This window comes from Heterodontus francisci, chromosome 8, assembly GCF_036365525.1.
Source record: "Heterodontus francisci isolate sHetFra1 chromosome 8, sHetFra1.hap1, whole genome shotgun sequence".
NCBI lineage: Eukaryota > Metazoa > Chordata > Chondrichthyes > Heterodontiformes > Heterodontidae > Heterodontus > Heterodontus francisci.
Genome location: NC_090378.1, coordinates 21,549,588 through 21,574,821, shown reverse-complemented (window position 1 = coordinate 21,574,821; position 25,234 = coordinate 21,549,588). Strand labels below are relative to the sequence as shown.

Below are 25,234 nucleotides of genomic sequence, written 5' to 3'. Positions count from 1 at the left end.
CAAACCCCTCGAGTCTGTAAGCAGCCCACACGATTTTTCCTGCCATGCTTCCCTTGCGGCGACAGGGCCGCCCGCTACATGGCTAACTCTGGCCAGTACAAAGCCCTTAACTGGGCATTAGTTGCCCTGTTAAGGGCCTGAATTGTTGGTGGACTGGGAAGGCCATTCACAGGCCTTCCCGTCCCGGACTTGATTTTGGAGGAGGTGGGAAAGTGACGGTGTCCCCAGCTGCCACCATTCCACCCAATTATTTTCTCTCCCCTCCTCTAAACCCGCCGTCGGGGCGAACATAAAATTCTCCTGAGTGAGTAGGAAGTGAGCATGAGCAAGGGCTAATAATATGGAGGCTTTCCACATGAAAAAGGTTTAGGCCAGAGCTGGTGTATCACGAGCACTGACTAACACAATGCTGTGGTCGACACATGATGCTGATCCCTAGTATCAGAAGGCTGGATTGCAAGGAAAGGTAGATAAACTAGGGCTTTTCTTATGGAACGGCAATGCCTGAGAGCTGATCTTATGGCCAATTTACCTAGCAACCTGCAAGTCTTTGGCTGTGGGAGGAAACCGGAGCACCCAGCGGAAACCCACATGTCACAAGGAGAACTTGCAAACTCCACACAGGCAGTACCCAGAACCAAACCCGGGTCGTTGGAGCTGTGAGGCTGTGGTGCTAACCACTGCGCTACTGTGTGGAAGTTGAATTAGGTTCAAACAGGGAAATGATCATCTTAGAACTGAGATCAGGAAAAAAATTCACACAAGTAGTGACTAATATGTGACATAAATTTCCAGATAGTGGAAGAGACCCGGACTCATTTAAGAAATAACTATTAAACAATTATCCTGTGATCCTTGAGATGTGGTTGAGCTCAAAACATTTGCAATCCAAAAGGGGTCTCTCCAACTCAAGACCCTGCACTGGTAGCACTAAATTGCCAGTGACAGATAAGTTGTTAGTGCACACTAACTAGAATCATAGAATGGTTACAACACAGAAAGAAGCCATTTGGCCCGTCCAGTCTGTGCTGGTGCTCTGCAAGAGTAACTTAGCGAGTCCCACTCTCCAGCTCCCTCCCTGGCCCTCTCGCCGTAGCCCTGCAAATTTATAAAATCACAGGCAGGAATTATATGCTGTCCACCGCAGCAGATTTGGTGGCATGCGGGGTGATATAATTAGGTGGGATGCGTTTTTAGTCGGATTCCCGATGGCAGAATATATAAGAGGAATTAAGTCGGCAGTGGGTTTGTGACGTTCCACAGTGCCCCCAGTGCGGTGGTGGATTGCAGCGTTGTATTCATTTAAATAACAAGTATATTCATTATCCTACGCATAGTTACAATTTAGTCCTACCTGCCAGATTAAGAGAATGGCGAGCGATATTCCCGTGCCACCCAGGTCATGAATGTTTCAACGTGACGTGCAACAATTGGATTTGTGCAGTTGAGTCTCAGGACTGTGCTCTTCTCTCTTTAACTCAACTACTAAACTAATGCCAGCATTGGAATGGATGTTTGCCTCCAGGCCAGCATTGGAATGGATGTTTGCCCCCAGGATCAGTATCAGCAAGGGTGAATCATCTCAGGGGATGGTGGCGACGGCATGGGTGGGGGCTACATGGAGGAGCAGGGGAGGGTAGTCAGGGAGGGAAGGTGGGGCAATTGGGTGCATGGAGGAGCAGAGGAGGGTAGAATGGAGCATGCAGGTTGTTAAATGGTTGATGTTGATGGTGAAGATGCATTTTGATGACTGCGGGGTTGGTGGGTAGATTAGATCAGTACTGTGTGTAGATATTTGGCAAGGGTCTAAAGGGAGGGATGAGTGCTGTCAAGGGCGGGGAGCTGTGGTGCAAATTGAGGGTATTGGCTAACAGAGGGAACGGTCATAGTCAATGGAGGTAAATGGATTCTATAGCAGAGAAGGTCAAGACTAATGGGTGCATATTCAACAACTTCATAAGGAGGGGAAAGGGACTCAGTAAAAATAGTCAGGTCGATGTGAGGAAGATCAAGGGCAAAAGTCGGCATGTCGATAGTAACGGAAGTAAGAACGGGAGGGAGGGATGGCATGAATACATTGATGATTATACTGTGCACGGTAATGCGGCAAGGCTCAATGGTAACGAAGGGAAGGGTAACGGTAACATTGGGTGGGTTAAGGGTGATGGGTTCAAGCTGGAAAGTTACAGGAGGAGGTTGTAAGTTGGGGAGACTTGCCCTGAATTCCACATGCACCATTTTCTCCAATGATAATGGAAACCATGTGGACATTCAAGGATTGCAAGGAGAGTGGGAGGAGGCAAATGATAGTAGGTGTGTCTTCTACCTGGCTGCAATTTGAAGTCAGATATAAAGGAGCTGTTCATTGCCTCAATGTTTCAGCTCACTAGCAACAGAGGGCTGAATCGCCACACTCTGCTTATTCATTGTTCAGAAAAGCCACAGCGACATGGGTCTCATACACCCAATTTGTCTAGTACCACGGGAAGAAAAGCAAAGACAGAGACTACGGAGGGCTCTTTTCCCACAACTCATGATGCCTGGGTGCCAGCAACAGGCAGAACAGGAAGATGGGAATGCTCCGAATGATAACATCCAGGAACAGCCTTATCAAAGATGGGCACTGACACGTCATCGCATCCTCAGAACAAGGACAAATTACCTTCAAATGTCAGACAGGCAATGTCAGAGATGCTAAGGATGTCATGTGAAATGGTCAGCAATTTGTAGGATCATGCAGCATGCTCTGCAGCCAATCGGCTCCAGTGGGATTCCCATGCCAGTTGCCCTCAAGTGACTGCTGCACTGCGTTTTTGCTCCAGCGGCTCCTTCCAGGGATCCACGGGCGACATATGTGGCAGACACATAAGCAGACACTTACCGAGACTGGTGAAGGGTTTCAGTGAGATGCTACATGTTTGCAATCCTTTTGCTCTGTACAATAAATGCAAAACTGAGTAAAGATAGGCTCAAGTATTATCCTTCCATAACAAGCTTTCTGAAGTTTAACAATCAATACTCTTTATCGACGTGACAATGATTTCATCTACTTACCTATAGACGAGGACAGCCAGGCAGCAAGGTCTGCAGCCTTTGGCGACAACACTGGGTTCCCTAGAGTGCAAGGGGTGATCGACTGTACTCATGTGGCCATTAGAGTTCCCTGGGGCCAGCCTGCTGTCTTTGTCAACCACAAAGACTTGCACTCTTTAAACGTACAGTTGATTTGTGGCCACAGGAGAAGAATCATGCATGTTTGCACATGTTTCCCAGGCAGCTGTCATGACTCCTACATTTTGAGGAACTCCCAGCTGCCAGCAGTTTTCGAGGAACCAGCCAAAGTGGACGGATGAATACTGGGTGAGAAGGGTTACCCACTTTGACACCAGTACATCATCCCCAAAGCGCTGCTGAAGAGAGGTACAATGCTGCTCACGCATCCACCAAAGCCATCACTGAACACGCCATTGGCATGCTGAAAATGCAATTCTATTGCCTTGACCGGTCTGGACGGGCTCTTCAGTACACGCCACAGAGGGTGTCATGAATAATCATTGTCTGCTGTGTCTTGCACAACCTTGCAATTAGACGCGACAACATTCTGCAGGCGGAGGAACAGGAGGAACACCAGTCCTCCTCAAATGAGGATGACTATGAAGAGGGTGAGAAAGAGGACAACAATGACAACGAAGCCATCATCGATATGAGGGCCATGGAAAGACATGCAAGGGACATCAGGAAGAACCTCACTTATGGACGTTTCAGCCAACAATAAGCCACATCATCAAGGAACGCTGGGAGGAGAAACGTAACAATTCCCAACAGAAATTCCCTTTTGCAAGAGGTCTTATTTATCTCTGCAATCTTAACGAAGCTTTCATGTGATTGACATTTAAAATCATCTATGGGCAATGGTGAATGCGACTACACACCACTGCAAGCAGCATTAAGTTATGACCATAGAAAACAAAAGTAAGGCATGATAGTACTGGAAAAAGTTATTTATCATCAATAGGAAAATAGCCATCAATGAAGAGGTGAAGACTCAAATTCCAATGAGATATGGACACTAGAGATTTCCTGAGATGCTTTTCAAACATCAATGCGCTCTTGCCACAGGCCTCCAGAAAACCTCTTTGTATCCATCTGTAACCAAGCAAAACATTACCAAGCCGAGAGTAGATCAAATTTTGCATGAAATAAAAATGTATTAATAAATCTTTTCAATCGTCACAATTTGTACAGCACCCCTGCCACCTTCGTGATGAAAACTCTTTTAATTTCCTTTTTCTCCCAATATGTCTAGGTGTTACCCCGACATTAGCAGCTGAGGTGGAGGCAGTCTCCTCAGTGTGCTGCCCCGTTGCTGTGGATGACCATGACGGGTGTCCTGTAGTGGAACGGGGCCTCGGTGGCTCCATCCTACTGGGGTCTGTAGCAATGGTGCTTGAGTATCCCCCGTGTGCTGGACTGCTGGAGGTAAGAGGGATATCAGGGGATGTGGAGGACGGGACACCGCTTACCCTGGAGGGTGTCCTGAGAGGAAAGCCCTGGGGCATCTGGCATGCGCTTCTCCTCCATCTGTGTGCACGACGGCACCTCCCTGTCTACCTGAGGGTAAGGAGCACCTGGAGGGAGGTCCAGATTCCTTGTCCCCCTCTCGCTTAGATTCTGCTGCATGGAGCCCATGGCAACAGCAATAGAGTGCAGGTCAGATCGTATATGGCTCAAGTGCTCAACCAGACTCATAACAGAGCTCGCCAGACTCTCAACTGAGGAACCCATACATTCAAATGCCTGGGACATGGCAGATGTCATGGCTTGCATGGAGTCCTCTAGGGCACATGCAAAGCCACGCATGACCTCAGGCATTTCTGACATATTTTCCACATGGTATTGCTGCATATCCAGCAGACATCTCGTAGCAACAAACAGAGGATCATCATGAGCGTGGGGCTGAGCAGGGGCCTGGGCCCCAGCAGTCCTCTGATCGTTAGGGGATCTGGCTGGCACATGCTCCCTCAGCTGCTGGGATGTGCCTGTATCGTAACCACCAGCTTGTGACCCAGATTCTAATCTTAAACCCGCCACAGACCATGTGGATGTATCTGCGCTGGCGGAAGTGGTAGTAGAGGCAGGTGACAGTGCATCCTCCGGGGCATTGGCTTCTTCTTCCTCTCCAGGGGAGAATTCTTGGGCCAGGCGGCGTTCTGCGACTCGAGTGCAGGCACCTGCAGTGGAAACACAAACAGACATTTTAAGCATGTGCTTAAAATATGGTTGCAAGAGCAGAGATGACACTTCATCCTTAAGTCTTGTGGCTCCTGCCTCGCCATCTCCACTCGGCCTGCCTCCCTCCTCTCTCATGAACTCAGATACCTCCTCCTCAGCTGTGGCCCACAGCCTTATGTCAGGGACTGCACCACCCATTTTAGCATGCTCACGCCAGTTCTGGATTCATTTGTCCTGCAGCAGACAGTGCAGATTTAATGACATGGCAAATGATGCATCACAACCATTGCATGCATGCATCAACATCACTCATTCTGTATTGGCTTTCGCATTACACATCCAATCTCATGAACAATCTTGGCATAACATTATTTAGTGAATGGCACTAAGGCTGCTCACGCATTCCCTGTGTACCCTCTGCCTTAAAGACATAGAGTCACGGAAAAAAACAATGAAGCAGCTTCGCCAGGACCACTTACCCTCATGTTCTACAAGTGACCCCGCAGTTCGAGATCTCCTCTGCTACCTGCATCCAGGCCGCCTTGGCGAGGTGGGACAGTCTTCGCGCTCCATCTGCAGGAAAGAGGACTTCCCACCTTTCCCTGATGGCCTGGAGGAGGCATCACTGAACCGTGGGGTGGGAAGCTGCCTGCTGGTTGCCATTTGATTCACTTTGGCTGTAGGGAAAATAAATTATATGAAGTTGATGGTAACTTTAAAATAAGGGAGGCAATTTAAGTTAGTCTGAAGATACTTACATGAAAAGAAGGCTACTGATCCTTGAGGCTGCAAGCACAGAATGTTTTATACTGTGATGATCATGGTGCTTGAGGCAGTGACAGTGGGTTCCACCAATGAAAGGCTGCCCTGCCGCATGATCTCAGGTGTCCCCCATGCCCATCGCCGCATAGCTAATTTTTATACAAAATCACGTGGGAAACAGGATTTGCAGCAGAAATGGAAGTTACCACAAATTCTGGTCCCACAGTCGGGAAAACCAAGGCACTCATTAGATTCCACCCATAGAATCATAGGTATAAATCTCACACTGTGCTAATATGTGCTTGTCGTGGTATCTGTAGCATTGTGTGGTGTATCGTTGACCTCCATATGCTCTATCTTCCTCTATGGAAAGAAAATATTAAGAATGTATGCCACATTCCTTCTAATTTTTTTTGTTGTGCGCAGCCTATTCATTTAAGTCCACTGGCCCTTTAATTTTTTTGTGTGACCGCGCATGCACTGTTACTCAAAGGGGCCAACTTGTCTCGGCCTGCACGGGAACTTCCGGATTGCTTTGCAGCCTAGCGGCAATGCTGAGTGTATGACCAAACTCTCATAACCATGTCAAAAATGAAATGCAATACTGACGAACAGATTAAGGAAAGAATAACATCCATTTTTATCATTTTAAATTATGTTAATAGTTTTCATGATAATAAACTACTGGCATGGTAAATTGGACCTGATATTAACCCCCTCCCCCATCAAGACGATGGGAGAGGGTCGAGCGCAGGGGTGGGGGATTTTAAAAATTTTAAAACAGGAAGACGTAGATATCGGGGCCAATGAGTCAGCAAACATTTAGATTAACTTATTAGCATGCGTGAAGGAGGCTTACAGTTCCTTTCAAAGGTAATAGCTTTGTCATCTTTAATCCTGATTCTCTCAGCTGTTTCTCCTACAGTGGTCCTCCCAATGTTGCTCTCCTTGCTTGCTGGTTGAATGCAACCTTTGTGTTCTCCTTGACTTCAGTAAAACATTTACGTACTTTATACAAAGTTGTTTTACTTCATGAGAGTATATTTAACCACAAAACAATCTCCTGATGCAGGAGTTCGGAGGTTGAAATCTGTGCCAAAAATTGAGGCATTCTAGGCCATGTCTGTTTCACCACTATGCCTACTATCTAATCAGTTCATCTGGGATTCTTTGTTTATTTTGATGTAATGAATCATTTTCCTATCAGCTCTGTCAATAGTACGCAATAGTTAAAGTTAGTCATGTTGTATAGATGCTTTATTCTGATTACTACTCATTTCTGATGATTGGCTTGCTTAGTTTACTGTTGGTGGTAAGTTAAGACTGAGTGGAGCTGAAAACGAAGCATGAATAGCTCAGTGACCACAATTCCCATCAACTGCAATCCTGTCTAAAATACATTTACATCTGATAGTCTGAAAATAGAGCACTTGAAGACTCAAAATCAACAAAGTAATTTTTTCAGCTTTTCATTCCCTATTTGCCTTAATATATTTCTTGTTCAACGCAGGTGGATAAGGTAGTCAAGTAGGCATATGGCATGCTTGCCTTCATCGGTCGGGGCATAGAGTATAAAAATTGGCAAGTCATGCTGCAGCTGTACAGAACTTTAGTTAGGCCACACTTAGAATATTGCGTGCAATTCTGGTCGCCACACTACCAGAAGGACGTGGAGGCTTTGGAGAGGGTACAGAAGAGGTTTACCAGGATGTTGCCTGGTCTGGAGGGCATTAGCTATGAGGAGAGGTTGGATAAACTCGGATTGTTTTCACTGGAACGACGGAGGTGGAGGGGCGACATGATAGAGGTTTACAAAGTTATGAGCGGCATGGACAGAGTGGATAGTCAGAAGCTTTTTCCCAGGGTGGAAGAGTCAGTTACTAGGGGACATAGGTTTAAGGTGAGAGGGGCAAAGTTTAGAGGGGATGTGCGAGGCAAGTTCTTTACACAGAGGGTGGTGAGTGCCTGGAACTTGCTGCTGGGGGAGGTGGTGGAAGCAGGTACGATAGCGACGTTTAAGAGGCATCTTGACAAATACATGAATAGGATGGGAATAGAGGGATACGGTCCCCGGAAGTGCAGAAGGTTTTAGTTTAGGCAGGCATCAAGATTGGCGCAGGCTTGGAGGGCCAAATGGCCTGTTCCTGTGCTGTACTGTTCTTTGTTCAAACTCCTGATAAGGCTTGCCCCAAAAAACAGAACCACACATAAAACCTACAGATAAAAGCTTTGATCATTCATCTGCACAGAGGCTATACACATGGACTATAGGGAGTGCGTTCAAATGAGGATGGTACTGTAAGCACTGTAAGTACTAGAGTAGCATTTTACTGAAAACAACTTCTTTGTACAAAGAATTTTCTGCATATTTTCTGTGTATGTGGTTTAAACCAATCAGATAGATTAGAGTTATTTGGTTATTTTAGTTTAGATTTTTTAGTTTGTTTCTACTGTGCCCACCCACTGTTTCTGTTTTTTTAATGTTTGTGTTTGAAGTGCTTTGTGCTTTACAGTCTATTCACACCCTCTCTGCACTAACGCTGTGTCTTTCAGCACAACATTAACATACCGTTTGTTTTTGTTCCATGACCTCCTGGTCAGTTATTCTCTGTGACCCTCTGTCCTATCAACACCTTCTCTTTTGTTATCTCTTGCACCCGCCCCCCCACAATTTACTTGCTTAAAACCTTCTACATTTCTAATATCTGCCAGTTCTGATGAAGGGTCACTGACCTGAAACGTTAACTCTGCTTCTCTCTCCACAGATGCTGCCAGACCTGCTGAGTATTTCCAGCATTTCTTGTTTTTATTTCAGATTTCCAGCATCTGCAGTATTTTGCTTTTATTATATAGATTAGAGTACCTGCTTTCGATGGTATGTGCTCCGTCTAACATCTGTGTGTACTTGTCCTTTGTTTGGGTCCTTGTCATGATAACGACTGTGGCTGTTGTGTCAAACTGAAAGAAATTACAGAAATATTCAAGAATTTAGAACATTCTTCATATTCTTATATGTACTATATGGCCTGGATTTTCCTGATCCCACATGTTTTCTTCCCACTCTTTTGACCCTGTTATGATCTCAGCCCACCTTCCTGGGTTGGGGGTCATTAGGTATTCATGGATAGCTCCTGGGGGATTCTTGCCAGCCCTAGGGTTGCCAAATCTTGTTGGATGTATTCCTGGAGATTGGCTTATGTGATTTGGATCATATCATATCCGATGATGTGGCATTTGATCATGTGACCACCTCTAGGACAATCCTGTTTAGAATCTATAAATTATTTAAAAGTTTTCTGCATGGCGCACAAAACCTATTGTATGTATTCAAATTTTGAGTCACTCTTTCCTGTCAATACTTGCACTGTTGCTCTTCCATAGCATTCCCGAAATGTTGCTAGAAATAGAGGAAGTTTTTGTAAACCTGCTTAATATTTTGCTACACAAAACAGATGCAGAAATGCTTTCCCAGAGTGATTTAACTTGTGCCTCAGTACTGTCTCCTCAAACATTTCTTATGCAAATAAGTAACTGAACATTCATCAAAAAGCACTTTTTATATACCTTGGAAAGGATCAATATGTTGCAATATAAGGGGATCACATTGATTCAAAGTATATCATCAGGAGACGGCACTGTACCAAATGCCACACTGATCATCGGCAGTGTTGAATATAAGCCAACAATGACATTTAATTCCTCACAAGCATAAAGGCAATTGAACTGTCCTGCAGAAGTACAATGAACTCCCCAATATAAGCTGACAACACTGTACAAAAAATCAAGCCAGACCCTCTTTCATCAGATTGGATTGCTATCAGTTCAAAGCACAAGTATAACAGTAATTTTTCTACGAAATTAGATCAGTACTGTTCTTCAACAGATCAGATAAGAACAGGACTCAAGGCAACAGACGGTGAGGAATGGAAAATAAAAACTAGGAACTTCTCTTTCTCTAATGGCTGAAACTTGACGCTGCCACAATGCTGGCTGCCTATTACTTCTTAGTGCATTGACTTTAGCTGTTTAAAGTAGGTTGGAGGGGCTGATCTTTGAGCAGCTATTTAGGGGATTTAGGTTTTATCTACCAATAGAAACGCAGAATATAGCTCTTGAACTAAAGAGGCATGCAGGCATGAATCGCCAGGACTACGAGTAGCAGTCCCGGGCAGATTGACCTTCAGTTCTGGAAGACTCTCAGCTAATCCAGGAAAGTTAGGAACCCTAGCCAGTCCTTCCCACTTCCATGCTCCTACCCCAATATATCACTTCATTCAACACCATTTGTAACTGAGCGTGGTAACTCATATATGAACATTTTCTGGGAAGAATCCATATCCTAACAGTCTGTGGTACCAGACATCGTCAGATCAGTAGACTATGTCACAAAGTCACTTGAAATTAAGCATTTTAATTTCACAATACATAAAAATGTTGGAAAAAAATTAGAGCATCCAGGAGGTAGGTTCATATCCACTGTTCCCCATAGATCAATATTGTAATCTTAGCCAAGAAAACATGACAAGTTGAACCAAAGGAAGAAGATTTAAATTCACTCTGATCAGTGGGAATGTAATGAGGGAGCAGTTAAAATGAAGATCTCCATTTCCCTCTTCACTTCTACCAACCTGGAAGTTTAACACTGCTGGTTTTGACAGCAGATAAATCTCCCATTAGGCTCTGGCTGGATTAACCAATGCAAATTGGGGTCCCATGACATATGTAAGGCCCATGATCATGCAGTGTGAAAATACTGTACCAGCCTATTTTTTCGAGCATCTAACTACATTTTGTTATGACCAAAGTGGGAGTAATGCACTGTTAATTCAGTCCCACTGCTTCACAGGTCATAGCATATCAAATAAAGTTTCCCACCTACCGAAGACTAGCTCAATTAAACACTGTATTTTCCACCCAGAATAAAACACACCAAACCAGGTTTCTTTAAACAACAACAACATTAACTATTTTTTAGAAAAGAAATAACAGGTCTTAACAACTAACGAGATAAATCTATATATATGAGAAAACTCCTTAATCTCTTAACCCTCATGCACACACTCATACATTCAAAAAGAATTGGTTAACTGGTTTCAAAAGGGTGTTCTGCAATACAACTATTTCTTAGGAATAGAAGGAGTAATAAAATATAATTTAGGTTCACGTTCTTGTAGGATGTTTTCAGTACGGTGAGGTGCCCCAGTGTCGAAGTCTCTCCAGGCGAGGTTGATGAACAGTCTATGATGGGTAGGTGTTCACAGCAATTCAACTGCAGCAGGTGTCTTAAAGGTCTTCCATCAGGGGTGTAGCAACAGATCTGCTTGGGTTTTGAAGCAGCAGTCTAGCGGTAGATGAATTCTTCAGATTTCAGTATTTCTTAGATCACAGGAGGTAGCAGGAATCTCACTAGATGCAGAAATTCTTCAGAGACCAGAGGTAACAGGAATCTGCCACCTTTCAAATGCAGGATTCCTTTTCAAGAGATGCATGTCTCCTTTACAGAGAGAGGTAGCACTTTTCTGGGTTTTTTCTCTCTTGCTCCAGGCAGGTCAAGCAAAGATTTTAAATGCCTGCCCTTTTTCCAATTCACAGGCTTTTTTAAAGGGTCCAAAGTAAAAAAAGAACCTTCCTGAAACATGGTCACATGCCCAGACACAGTGGGCTGAATTTTACCAGCCCCTTGACGTCAGGGGTTGTGGCAGGGGGGGGGGCCATAGATTCTGCCGGGAGCGGACCACCACGGCCCCGACGCCGAGAAGGCCCCGCAGCATTTTACCGGCAGTGGCGAGGCCTCAGTGCAACCCCCCCCACCACCGCCAAGCGGCAGGGCCTTCATTTACATATTCAAATTAATTAAAACGAAATGCAAATAAACTTACCTGGTGCCGGCGGCCATCCCACACCTCGTGTGCCTTTGGAACTCCGTTCAGAATTCCGAGGCGAGACACAGTGGGGAGGGGTGAGGAGTGAAATTATCAGGGCGAGGGACGGGGAACAGGAAAAACACTTTTAATTGGCTATGGGGATAGTGGGAAGGGGTTGAAGGGCAAATGTGAGAAGGTTGGGGGGGGCAGGTTCGGGTTGTGAATAAAATAAGTTGTATGAATATAGGGCAATAAAAAAATCATTGGGGGGTGGTTGGGAAAGGGCCCCCATCTTCTAATTTTTTTTACAATCAAATGAAAAATAAAATACCTTTAAATATTTAAATTTTTACTAAGGGCTTGAAGCCCTTTAAAAATGGCACGGGATCCTGTGTGGTGGCGCTGGACGCCATTGCCGGGGATGGAGCGGCCGCCCCCTCTATGTTATCGGTGGCGACCGCTCCGCCCTCTCCATTTAAATGAGCCCCTGCACAAAATACCGCGGAGGCGCTTCTGTGTCAGAAGGCTGCGACCTCAAAGCACGCCGCCACGATGTGCGGCGCGCTAATAAAATTCAGCCCACGTGTCTCCCCCTTGTCACTCAAGCTGCTCTGAAGAAATGTCAAACCCCTGTGATTTCCTTGAAACTGCTGACCTTACTGTCCTTTTACAAGTTTAACTTCCTTTCAAAACACCCATAAAGTTCACCCTTGTTCTGAACTTCCTTTCAAAACATTGCAGGAATTCCAATTATTTTTCCAGGTGTCTTTCACTGAGCAAAATCCTTTTGTTCACTTTTTTTTTAATACACAGAAGTCCAAGATTTTATTCCAAAATAAAAACTTTTGTGACAATATTTGCATTTTAATGCATCAGAGGATTATGCATTAGGTGCAAAGAGGCCCAAAATGTTCTTGGAGCCCAAGACCCAAGAATTAATAATCTAATGAGCATATTCTGCCATTTTATTAGATCAGCTTTTCTTTTTTGTCAAGGGATTGGGGACAGATTAGAGGTCTTGAGCAATAAAGAGTACATGTGGCATCCATCTCAAAAGGAGGGATCAGAAAAAAAAAATTAGGAACCTCTGCATTAGATCATGGCTGCTCTGTACATCAACCCCACTTACCTACCTTTGCTCCATATCCTTTGATATCCATAACTAACAGAAAATATATTGCTCTCAGGCTTAAAATTTCAATTATCAAAATCCACAGCCTTTTGAGCTACAGAGTTCCACATTTTACTTGCACTGTGTGAAAAATGCTTTTTATATCATGTAAACAGGCCTAGCTCTAATTTTAAGATTATGCTCTCTTGTTCTTGATTCTCCCATCAGAGGATATCGTTTATCTGTAGCTACCCTATTCAAACCCTTTATCATTTTAAACACCTCGATTAGATCAACCTTCTAAACTCAAAGAAATAGGAACCAAGTTTATGCAACTTGTTCTCATAATTTAACACTTTATACGCAGTATTATTCTGGTGAAATGGTGCTCTACCACCTCCAAAGCCAATACATCCTTCCTGAGGTGCGGTGCCCAAACTGAACGCAGTACTTCAGAAGGGGAATGACCAAGGCTCTGCATAACTGTAACATCAATTCCTCAATTTTGAATTCTAACCTCTTTGAGTAAAAGGCCAGCATTTTGAATGCATTTTGTACACGTGTATTAGTTTTTAGTGATTTGTGTACCTAAATCCTTTTTCCCCACTACAGCTCCTAGTCACTCCCCAAATAGAATATATTACATTTTTATTTCTTAGATCCAAAGTAGATGACTTCACACTTTCCAACATTGAACTCCCCATGCCTTAGTCTGCCTATGTCACTTCGTAATTTCCATCTCCCATGTATCAGTGCCATCTGAAAACTTGAGATACACAACTGTCTGCTCTTTCATCCAGGTCATTTATATCTATGATGAAAAGCTGAGGCCCCAGTATAGGTCCCTGGGGAACACCATTTGTCACATCACTTCTATCATTTCTTAAAGTCTACCTGAGGTCGTCCAGCTCGGCCCATCATTTGAAGTATATCAGTCTCACTGTATTCTTGAAACATGCCTCCAGCATAATGCGCTGTGGATTTAATTACCACTAAGTGGGCTGGCAGGTTGACTCCCATAGCTAAAGTGCTAGTAGTAACTGTAACAAAATAATACAGAAAGAATTGTCAGTCATAGCCTCAAAAATAGTTGAAATCTAAAAACAAATCAATACAATTTTTTTGTCTAAATCGTAGCACTAAAGACATTATTGAGGAAACTAGCTTGGTGGAGTTGGTAGGTCTGATTTTCCTAACACCTCTGCCTCAGAGTTGGGCAGACCCAGATGCAGCTAATCTTGGTGCCCTGGGCCAATAACCTGGCCCAGAGGCATTCTTGGCACAAGCCACCCCTGACAGGGGCTAGCACTGGAAAACAAGGGAGCAAAATGAAATGTGGCTGCAGGCCTGAGAGTGTCCTGTCCAATATGCAAGCAAAAAAATCAAAACAAAAGGTCATTGGTATTTGGGCCTCAGCTAAATTAATTATGGCAAGCTGCCAGTACCTGTTACACCTCCACAGGCACCACGCCCGACAGAAGAACTGAATTTCAGGTTTCCTGAGTCACTGTCAGCAGCCCTCAGCCCTCCAGGGGTTGGTGGGGTGCAGGATTGGGAGGGGTACTGTCCATGACTATCAGTGGTGCTGTGAATCTGGGAGGAGTACTCCTGCTCCTCTTGGCTCCATGTCTATTTAAAATAAAATAAACTTACCTATCAGTGGCAATTTGCAGCTAGGCCAAAACTGGAAGACTAAAGAGGAACAGGCCAGCATCTGTTCTGTTCAGGGGAACCGAATTGCCCTGAAAGGCCCAACACAAGCACTTAGCACTTTTTTACGCAGTGAGTGGTAATGCCCCTGAGGTTGGTGGAAGTGGAGGTGATGAATGATTTCAAAAGGAAACTGAATGGGCACTTGAAGGAAAGAAACTTGCACAGCTATGGGGATCAAGCAGGGGAGTGGGACTGACTGGATAATTCCAGGGAGAGCTGGCATGGACTCGATGGGCCGAATAGCTTCCTTCTATGCCATCAATGACAGTCTCTAATGACTCTGACTGGACTCTTCAATAGGGGAGACCGTGGTGTAGTGGTAATGTCACTAAACTAGTAGTCCAGAAGCCCAGGCTAATGTCCTGGGGACATGGTCTCAAATCTCACCATGGCAGCTGGTGGAATTTAAATTCAATTAATTAATAAAAATCTGGAATTGAAAGATAGTCTCAGTAATGGTGCCATGAAACTATCATCGATTGTTGTAAAAACCCATCTAGTTCACTAACATTCTTTAGGGAAGTAAATCTGCCATCCTAACCTGATCTGGCCTATAAGTGACTCCAGACCCATAGCAATGTGGTTGACTCTTAACTGCCCTCTGAAATGGCCTAGCAAGGCAATTAGGGATAGGCAACAAATGCTGGCCTGGCCAGCGACACCCACATTCTATGAAAGAATTTTTAAAATTAGCATATGCAAGGGACCGAATGCGTATTTTAGGTAACTGCCCAGACACCTTAAGAATGGCCCAACACAATTTAGACTTCAATGTTTTTTGAGAAGTCCTTGGAGTTCAGGACATTGGTCCCCGAAATTGAGCCTCATTGTATAGTGCTCATTTATCTGTCCTATCTATATATAGCATTTATTCGTTTAGAGCCTGAGTCTTGATCTGATAGTATATATTCAATCCAGCTTTCAAAGGGAGGAAAGTCACATGGCAGCAGATGACACATTTTGGTAGCTGGTGCTCAGAGTAAGGGAGCAGGGTTTTGATCGCGAGATGGGGGTGGGAATCGAGATAGGCGGGCCCAGAATTTCCTGACGCCAGCAGGCATGCCTGATCCCTGGCACAGTCCCAGAGATTTTCGATGAGCCCAGGTCGGGTGCAAAACAGCTACCTGCTTGCAAGCGGCGGGTAACCAATAGAGCCAATTCAAGGGCCTTCCTGCACCTACTTAAATTTTCCAATTGGTAGACGGGCTGCCTGCGGTGGCCAAAACATAGCCAGAGCAAGTAGACAGTCTCCTGGCGACAGTGGTGGGGGGGGGTGCACCAGTGCTCCATAAAGATTTAAGTAATACTAATGTCTCCCCACGCCTGTGGCCAGTGCAAGAAGCTGGCCACAGCTGCAACTACAGGCCTCCCTGAAGAAGGGTTTACCCCCCATTGGGTGATCTGGTAGCTGTGGCCATTTTTATTTTATTGAAATATATTGAGGTGTTAAGAGGGCACCTCCATTTTGAGGTGCCCTCGCTCTCCTCTACCTGCAAAGCAGGCTTTCACTCTTTAAGTGCTGGAGGGCTTCGTATTGGCCCTCCAGCATTGGGAGCCCACCTGCCATCCTTAATTGGATGCTGAGTGTGCCCTTTGGCTATTAATTGGCCATTCCTTGGAAAATCGTGTCAGTGACTAATCCCAATGTCGGGGTCTAATCCTGATGTCAGGGTCCCAACTCCAAAACAAAAGTCTTGCCCAGCATCTCTGTTGCAATCCCTAGGTCGCATTGTTGCTTTCCAAGATATTGGGTAGGAAAAGGTACACTCCAGACCACAATGGATATGAGGATTGATTCCTTGAATGTTTAGTGATTCTGACCTGAGGAACTAGACAATGTAAAAACCATAAAATATGAAATCAGTTTTTAAAAAACTGGCTGAACAAGGAAAATAACATCCAAGCCTACAGATATATAAAATATGACTTACAAAGTACTGGTACATCTCCTGCAGTGAAAGCAGCTTCAGTAGCTTTCCTATCGGACAGATCCATACCAGCATGATGATAACCAACTCCATATATTAACAGATCTATTAAAATTTATGCATAAATTTTACTTATAGAAAAATATTAAATACATACATTTCTTCTATTCAATCATTCAAAATATAAACATCTTACCTCTAAGCTTTGCATCCTTTATTGAGTTTGTATATTTTTGCAATCTATTGAATTTAAAAGAGTTAGATATAATAAATTCAGAAAATTATTTTTTAAACCAAGGAAAAACGTTTTACTAATATTCAGAATTATTACATCTTAAAATGTATAAGCTATAATGTAAATAAAAAGATACAGAAGTCATATAGTGGTCTACAGTATTCAGGATACAAGATGTAGCATTGGATTATCTTTTACGGGAGTTAAATGAACAATCCACCAGTCGTACAATGGCTTTATTCTTGAGAGTTTATGATAGGTCTTCTTCACTCAGTTACATTTTTAAAACTTAACTCTATGCAAAAAATATCCTTACTAGCTAAAACTTATTTTGAAAACAAAAACACAGCTGCTTTTAGAACAAGTTGTTTAAACAAATCGCTTGGCACACAATATTTTATCTGTCTTACATACAGTCAAAATAATGTATACACAAATTTTAGTGTGACGAGAAGTAAATTTTTTTCCTCACGTTTGATTAGATCAATTTCTTTTTAGTATCTAATGTTGTCACTGCATTGATAGTAAGTAAAATCCATCTCAAAAGATAACATAAAATTACTTTAATTGACTTCATGCTAACTTTATATATATATATTTGTATTTGTTTTCTATTTTACCACATCAAAATGCTTCACGATGTTGTACTGTAGTTTGAGATTTCTTTCAAGCTCAGGAACTTGCAAGTTCACCATACCAAACTTCAAAAAGTCTATACTTCAATCTGATTCAGGAGAAAAAAAATACCTTTGCTTATGTTCCATGGTCATGTCAAATTTGGCATCTTTTGCAAGTATGGATGCAGCTTGTTGCACACCTTTCCTTGTAGCACAAAACTAAAAGTTAAAAATGACCTTTCAATAACACATTACGGAACTATTGGTAAAAGAACTAAGAAGTGAATCAGAATTAAAATAATAAATACCACCAGAGTAGGTTTCTGCTCAGAGTATGTCTGTATAACGCTAGCCATCCTATAATTAAGAGATAAGTCAAACTTGAATTCAGTTTGAGTACTGGCACAAGGAAATCCAAGAACAACTTTGCGGAGCTTTACTGGTCGATAGCTTTCATCTATCTTCATGGAAATTCCTGGTCCTTTTCCATCTGATAACCATTCTGCAATCTTAGAAAGTAAAACAAAAGATGCACAAATACAGTAAAATGTTGATGGACGTCATACAAAATGGTACATTTTTGGCACATTCATATTATCTAGTATGATGTGAATACACTTACATCTTCAACATTAGGAATTGTTGCAGAAACTGCTACAAATCTCAACGTTTTATCATCGGGATGATTAGACACACGTGAGACAGCTAACTGAACTGTTTTCATTCTGCTGACTACAACTTCAAGGGTTGCACCACGACATTCATCTTTCACAACATGTACCTAGAATAAGAGGTATTTTCCCCTTCAAAATGTGAAAATTGTACGAAAAGTCTAATGGAAGTAAAATAACATGCATTTTCTTTAAAACATCTTTGTATGCAGAATATCCACAATTCCTCAGAAGTTTAAAACAATGCTAATCCAGCCAGAAGAGCAAACTCTCATTTCATAACCCACAGACTTCAAAATATATAGAATTTACAAGGTAAAATGTAGACCTTTACCTCATCAACAAGGAAAAGCCGCACAAGCTGTACTAATGAATTATCTCTCCATTTTCTAGTCATGGTGTCCCACTTTTCCTTAGGAAAAAAATTAGAATCTGAGCACAAAGGGCCAACCACACTTCTATATAAAGCGCATTATTACAGCTTTCGATAGAAAACATTATATCCATCTTGTAGTACTTCAATTTTGTCAAATGAGTTCTGAAAAAAGATCATTGACCTGAAACAGGTTGAATTTTTACAGCACGGCGGTGCGCTTCCAAGACACTGCGGCGCACACGCGAGATATTTCGCATGGCAGCTCATTAACATGGAGGGGGCAGAATACCCGCCCCCGGCAACAGCTTCCGGTGCCATTGTGCAAGTGCCAGCGCCATTTTAAAGGGCTTCAAGCCTTTACCAGAATTTTAATTTTTAAAGTGAAATTGATGTAACATTTACATTTCTAAATTTAATAAAAGATCAAAGGCCCTCTCCCAACCCCCCAACCCCATGACCAAACACTTCATTTATTGCCTTTTCCCCACGAAGAACAATTTTGTTCCCATCCCGATCTTCCCCCCCCTCCAAACTTCATTGCATTTGCCCTCCCACCCCTTCCCACCATCCCCTCAGCCAATAGTAACAGTTTTCCCTGCCCCCCTCCCCTGAAAATTTCACTCCTCCCCCCTCTCCACCAGTGTTATTCCTCGGATGTCCGAATGGAGATCCGAAGGCGTGGGACTTCCAGCAAACGGCTGGAATATCCGCGTGGGATGGCCGTCGTGACGAGGTTAGTAATGATTCCTTTATTAGCATTTATTTACATATGTAAATTAAGGGTTTTTTGCCGAGCGGTGAGGGGGGGGGTGCGATTCACCATAAGACCTCGCTGCCACTGGTAAAATGGGGCGGGGCCTTCCCGGCAACAAGACCTGCGGCAGACCTCTCCTGGAAGGATTTTCCGGGCAACCCCACCACAACCCCCGATGCCAGGGGCCTGGTAAAATTCAGCCCGTTAAGTCTATGGGTTGCATTTAGTGACGCCGTTTGGAGCGTGAATGGAGGCGGCGCGGGGGAGTTGGGGGAGCCAGAGAATAGCATCAGGAGGGTCCTTCTAGAAATCCAACGTCATGATGTCGATTCTGGATTTAGTCAACGGCGGGTAAACTCCTAGGTGGTGTTGCTGCCCAACACAACGGGACTGCCATTTAATTGCTGAACAGATATTTGTAATGCAGCTGCATTCAATTGATTGTGACTCAATGGGGGCATTGGAATTAAGTGGATGGCGGGCGGCCCTCACGTGCCTTTGGATCCCTGGCAGGTGGCGGCACCAAGGCAAGGCCTCAGTACCAGGACGGCAAGACAGCCATGATGAGCATTGGATAGGGGAAGGGGGGAGCACTCTCACGGGTGAAATTGATCTCGGGTGGCAGTACCTGGTGGGCTTGGTCTCAGGTAAGAGGATCAGGTGGGCTTGGTCTCGGGTGAGAGGGTTGGGTAGCCATACTACAAGGCGAGAGGGTCGAGTGGCCATACTACAGGGTGACAAGGTCGGGTGGCCATACTACAGGGTGCTGGGCTGGCTCTCAGCAAGGGTGGGCACTGAGGGCAAATATCGCATAAGCCGAGAGGAGTAGCAAAGGCAAAGACGGCAAGGCAACTTTGTCTCTGCAAGGACAGCACTCTGCAGGCCGACTAATCAGCTGGCATGGGTCTCATACACCCTATCTCTGTGGACCTCCAATGGAGAGAGGGCCAGGAGGCAGCTGCGCCTGCCCATGAAGCTCCACGATGAGAGCAACAGCAGCCGACCATGGCAAGGGCCTACCAGCACCAGGGAGTGTACTGGACTCGATGCAGCTACCTCCAAATGTCCAAGCGACGTTGTCAACTAGGACCACGGCTCACCAAGGAGGCTTTCACTGACTTACGCGCCATGCTGCAGGACGAGTTGCGACCTACAGGATGCGATGGTCACCCTATGCCAGTGGCCCTGAAGATCACCGTGGCTCTCAACCTTTGTGCCTTTGGATATTTCCAGGGATGCACCAGGAACATGTGTGAGGTCTCCAAGGCAGCAGCCCACCGCTGCATCAAGGAGGTGACCAATGCTCTGTTCAGGAGGGCTGACGACTATGTGCATTAACAGACCAACCCTGACAGTCAGGCAGAGAGGGCAATCGGCTTTAGGGCCATCACTTGATTCCCCAGGTGCAAGTTGTGATAGATTGCATGCATGTGACCATCAAGCCTTCATCAATGTTCAACTCGTCTACGAGCACCAAAAGTGCTTCTCAGGAAGCAGCCACGATGCCTACCTACTTTGACAGTCACAGGTGCCACGACTTTTCAGACCCCCCCGCTCGCCTTCAGGATGGATTCTCGGGACAACATCCATACATTGAAGACACGACTGCTCATGCCTGTGAGGAACCCTTGCACTGCAGAAGAGGTACAACACTTGCGATAGCTCTACCTGAGTGACCATCGAGCAGGCCATTTGAGCTGCTGAAGATGAGATTCTGGTGCCTGGATCAATCTGGTAGAGACCGGCAGTACCCCCAGCGACGGTCTCACGGATCATAGTAGTCGCTGTGCTCTGCACAATCTAGCACTGCAGAGGGGGGGAGGCCTTGCATAAAGAGGACATGATTAATCGACAATCCTCCACCGATTAGGAGGACACAGAGGAGGATAATAAGTCGGCAGTACCGGATCTTGAACCCCTTGCACTAGAGGCCAGGCATATTGAGCGACGGGCCAGGGAGGCAAGAGACAATCTCATACTTACCCACTTCCAGCTACCTTGATGGATTCTCAGACTGAACTCAATAATGACTCACCTCGATGCATTCAGTCTGTTGCCTCCTTTCCATTTGGCACACCTGAGACGCTTACCAAATGAGGGCTGTGGCTACACTGGCAACCCAATGAGAGAGAAGGGTGAAGGCAGCATCTCACAATTAAGGCATGACAAAATAAGCATTTTTCAACAATGAACGTGAACTGCAATAGAACATTATAACACAAAACAAATGGCAAATGTCAAACACCTGTGAAACCCCAAGTGCATCTACGTGCTTTTCTTAATACATTTTTGTGTGCTTCTACTTGGTGTGGCCCCTGCAATAGCAGCTGGGCTAGAGGTAGACTGCTGATCAGGCTGCTCCTTGGCCTGGGATGTTCAACGGCTGTGAAGACCTGTGCTCCAGAACTTGCTGCGCCCTAGTCAAGCTGTTCCAGTACAGCTACAAAACTTGCATCTGCTCGGCAATGTGGAAAATTGCCCAGGTATTCCTGTACACAAAAAGCAGGACAAGTCCAACCTGGCCAATTACCGCCCCATCAGTCTACTCTCGATCATCAGTAAAGTGATGGAAGGTGTCATCGACAGCGCCATCAAGCGGCACTTGCTTAGCAATAACCTGTTTAATGATGCTCAATTTGGGTTCTGCCAGGGCCACTTAGCTCCTGACCTCATTACAGCCTTGGTTGAAACATGGACAAAAGAGCTGAACTCCAGAGGTGAGGTGAGAGTGACTGCCCTTGACATCAAGGCAGCATTTGACCAAGTATGGCATCAAGGAGCCCTAGCAAAACTGGACTCAATGGGAATCGGGGGAAAACTCTCCGCTAGTTGGTGTCGTACCTAGCGCAAAGGAAGATGATTGTGGTTGTTGGAGGTCAATCATCTCAGCTCCAGGACATCACTGCAGGAGCTCCTCAGGGTAGTGTCCTAGGCCCAACCATCTTCAGGTGCTTCATCAATGACCTTCCTTCAATCATAAGGTCAGAAGTGGGGATGTTCGCTGATGATTGCACAAGGTTCAGCACCATTCGCAACTCCTCAGATACTGAAGCAGTCCATGTAGAAATGCAGCAAGACCTGGACAATATCCAGGCTTGGACTGATAAGTGGCAAGTAACATTCGTGCCACACAAGTACCATCTCGAACAAGAGAGAATCTAACCATCTCCCCTTGACATTCAATGGTGTTACAATTGCTAAATTCCCCCACTATCAACATCCTGGGGGTTACCATTGACCAGAAACTGAACTGGCGTAGCCATATATATACCATGGCTACAAGAGCAGGTCAGAGGCTAGGGATCCTGCAGCGAGTAGCTCACCTCCTGACTCCCCAAAGTCTGTCCACCATCGACAAGGCACAAGTCAGGAGTGTGATGGAATACTCTCCACTTGCCTGGATGGGTGCACCTCCAACAACACTCAAGAAGCTCCACACCATCCAGGACAAAGTAGCCCGCTTGATTGGCAGCCCATCCACAAATATTTACTCCCTTCACCACCGACACACAGTGGCAGCAGTGTGTACCATCTACAAGATGCACTGCAGCAACACATCAAGGTTCCTTAGACAGCACCTTCCTAACCCGTGACCTCTACCACTTAGAAGGACAAGGGCAGCAGCTGTATGGGAACACCACCACCTGCAAGTTCTCTTCCAAGCTATACACCATCCTGACTTGGAACTATATCACCGTTAATGGATAAATGGATGAAGGACATAAAACAGAGAATGTAGTCAATGGACAGTTTTCGAATTGGAGGGATCACCAGTGATCAGCTTTGGGATCATTGCTCTACTCTTTTTATATATATTTATCTAAGTAATCTGGAGTTGGTTATTCAGAAACATAAATCTTGAAAAGTTGATAAAGTTGCAAAAAAATTGTGGGATTCCATGTTTTATAAAAAGCAGTACAGAGTACAAAAGCAAAAAGCAATGCTAAGCCTACACAAATCATTGGCTAGCCACTTGCTAGAATATTGTGTCCAGTTTTGGGTGCCTTTATTTACAAAAGATGCTAAGGGCATGGAGAGAGTGCAGAAGAGATTCACGATGATGATTCCAAGGATGATAGGTTTTACTGATATGGAGAGACTGGGGCTCTTGTCATTATATTAAAGAAGGTTAAGAGGAGATTTAACAGAGATTCCAAAATTATGAGAAACAATCTGGAAAAACTGATCTAAGAGCACTTACAAGGCATAAATTTAAGATTAGTAAAAAGAACAAAGGGAAAGGTTAGGAATTTCTTTTTGCTTCACTTATTAGGATATGGAATGTTCTACCAAAAATAGAGGTGGCAGCATGATTTATTATAGCTGTTAAAAGAGAAATGAATAAGTATTTGAAAGAGAGAAAACAATTAAAAGGGTACGGAGGAAGTCCAGGATGACAGATTGACTGGATAGTTCCTACAGAGTGCCAGAGAGGCAAAATGGGCTGAACGACTTCTTTCTGTGCTGTAAATTTCTACGATTCGATAATGGCATTCTTGTATTTTTGGAGATTCCCCTAAGTGTTATTTGCTATGAACGTTATTCTGTAGCCTAGAACTGCCTTTAGTCATGCTCAGAAATATAAACTAAAAGCCTCAATGTGAAAACTGTAATCGGGACAATGTTTTCTTTATCAGATAGTTTACATTTAGTTAACACTTCAAAGTAGTTCATTAACTATAAGGTACTCTGGGATGTCCTGATGCCAGAAAAAGCGCTATATAAATGCAAGTTCTTTCTTTAACAGCAATGAATTCTCCAGAAATTGGTATTTTAACATTCCATTTAAATAAACTTTTCCATTAACAGCTGTTGCTTCCAATGCATTTCTCCCGTAGCATACATCACATTTTTATATATTTTTTAATGTTTAGTACTATTTACTCTGCAATGTTCAGGGCAGACACCTACGGGAGTAGTTATAATAATATGGGCATCTTGGATCTCAAAATAGTCATCCATCTCTGTGTCTCCAGTGAGCTCTTTGCAGTTCAGTCCAATAGGTCCAAACTTTTCTTTCCAATCTTCATGTCGCTGATTACATAAGGCCTTGATTGGAGCCACTAAGAAAATGAAAGATTTCATCACATATTTTAAAGGAAAGTCATGGAAATAAATTGGGCAAACTTCTTCTAAAATTAACAGATGATGCATAACAAGCTTATTGCTCACAATATATTATTGCATCCACTTTGTTGCTCAGGTCAGTATTATTCTCCAAATGATTTTATTAAACCTGTTTCTAACAAGTGCCAAAGGGGGAAAGTTTAATTACTAATTGCCACTGTAAAAATGGTCATGTTATAAACTATCAGAGCAATAAATTCACTGCAAGCAGACAAAATTATTTCAATATTTGTTTAAAATAATAATTTACCTCAGACTGATGTACCAATATACTATGCTATGAAATAATAGCAAACAAGGGGCGGCACAGTGGCGCAGTGGTTAGCACCGCAGCCTCACAGCTCCAGGGACCCGGGTTCGATTCCGGGTACTGCCTGTGTGGAGTTTGCAAGTTCTCCCTGTGTCTGCGTGGGTTTTCTCTGGGTACTCCGGTTTCCTCCCACAAGCCAAAAGACTTGCAGGTTGATAGGTAAATTGTCCATTATAAATTGTCACTAGTACAGGTAGGTGGTAGGAATATGGGATTAGTGTAGGATTAGTATAAATGGGTGGTTGATGTTCGGCACAGACTCGGTGGGCCGAAGGGCCTGTTTCAGTGCTGTATCTCTAATCTAATAGGTTCAAATCAAAAAAGGCCAAGTTCTTGACTTCAGCCAAGTAATTAAAGAGTAATATTTAGTAGCAACTATGTTGGTTTTTCAGATGATGGAAGGAAATTTAATAAAAATAGCAAGTGATTCAACCCAGCTTATTTGCAATCTTCTTTTGCCAGCTGGTTGAAGAGCTCATTTTGGCTGAAACCTTAATGACAGCCATCAATTCACCCTCTGAAACATGTAGTGGA

General features: G+C 44.1%; 1 protein-coding gene across 1 annotated transcript in view; it reads right to left on the bottom strand.

Annotated features, from left to right (window-relative positions):
* Window positions 1-25,234, bottom strand: part of hfm1 (helicase for meiosis 1) — a 186,011-nt gene that overhangs the window by 109,177 nt on the left and 51,600 nt on the right. The window contains exons 9-17 of the mRNA XM_068038040.1: window positions 24,175-24,326; window positions 18,468-18,545; window positions 18,085-18,243; window positions 17,771-17,971; window positions 17,593-17,681; window positions 16,807-16,850; window positions 16,614-16,715; window positions 13,864-14,009; window positions 8,858-8,952 (exon numbers count right to left, since the gene is read on the bottom strand). Coding sequence (XP_067894141.1) covers window positions 8,858-8,952; window positions 13,864-14,009; window positions 16,614-16,715; window positions 16,807-16,850; window positions 17,593-17,681; window positions 17,771-17,971; window positions 18,085-18,243; window positions 18,468-18,545; window positions 24,175-24,326 — 1,066 coding nt within the window. The remainder of the gene's footprint in view (window positions 1-8,857; window positions 8,953-13,863; window positions 14,010-16,613; window positions 16,716-16,806; window positions 16,851-17,592; window positions 17,682-17,770; window positions 17,972-18,084; window positions 18,244-18,467; window positions 18,546-24,174; window positions 24,327-25,234) is intronic.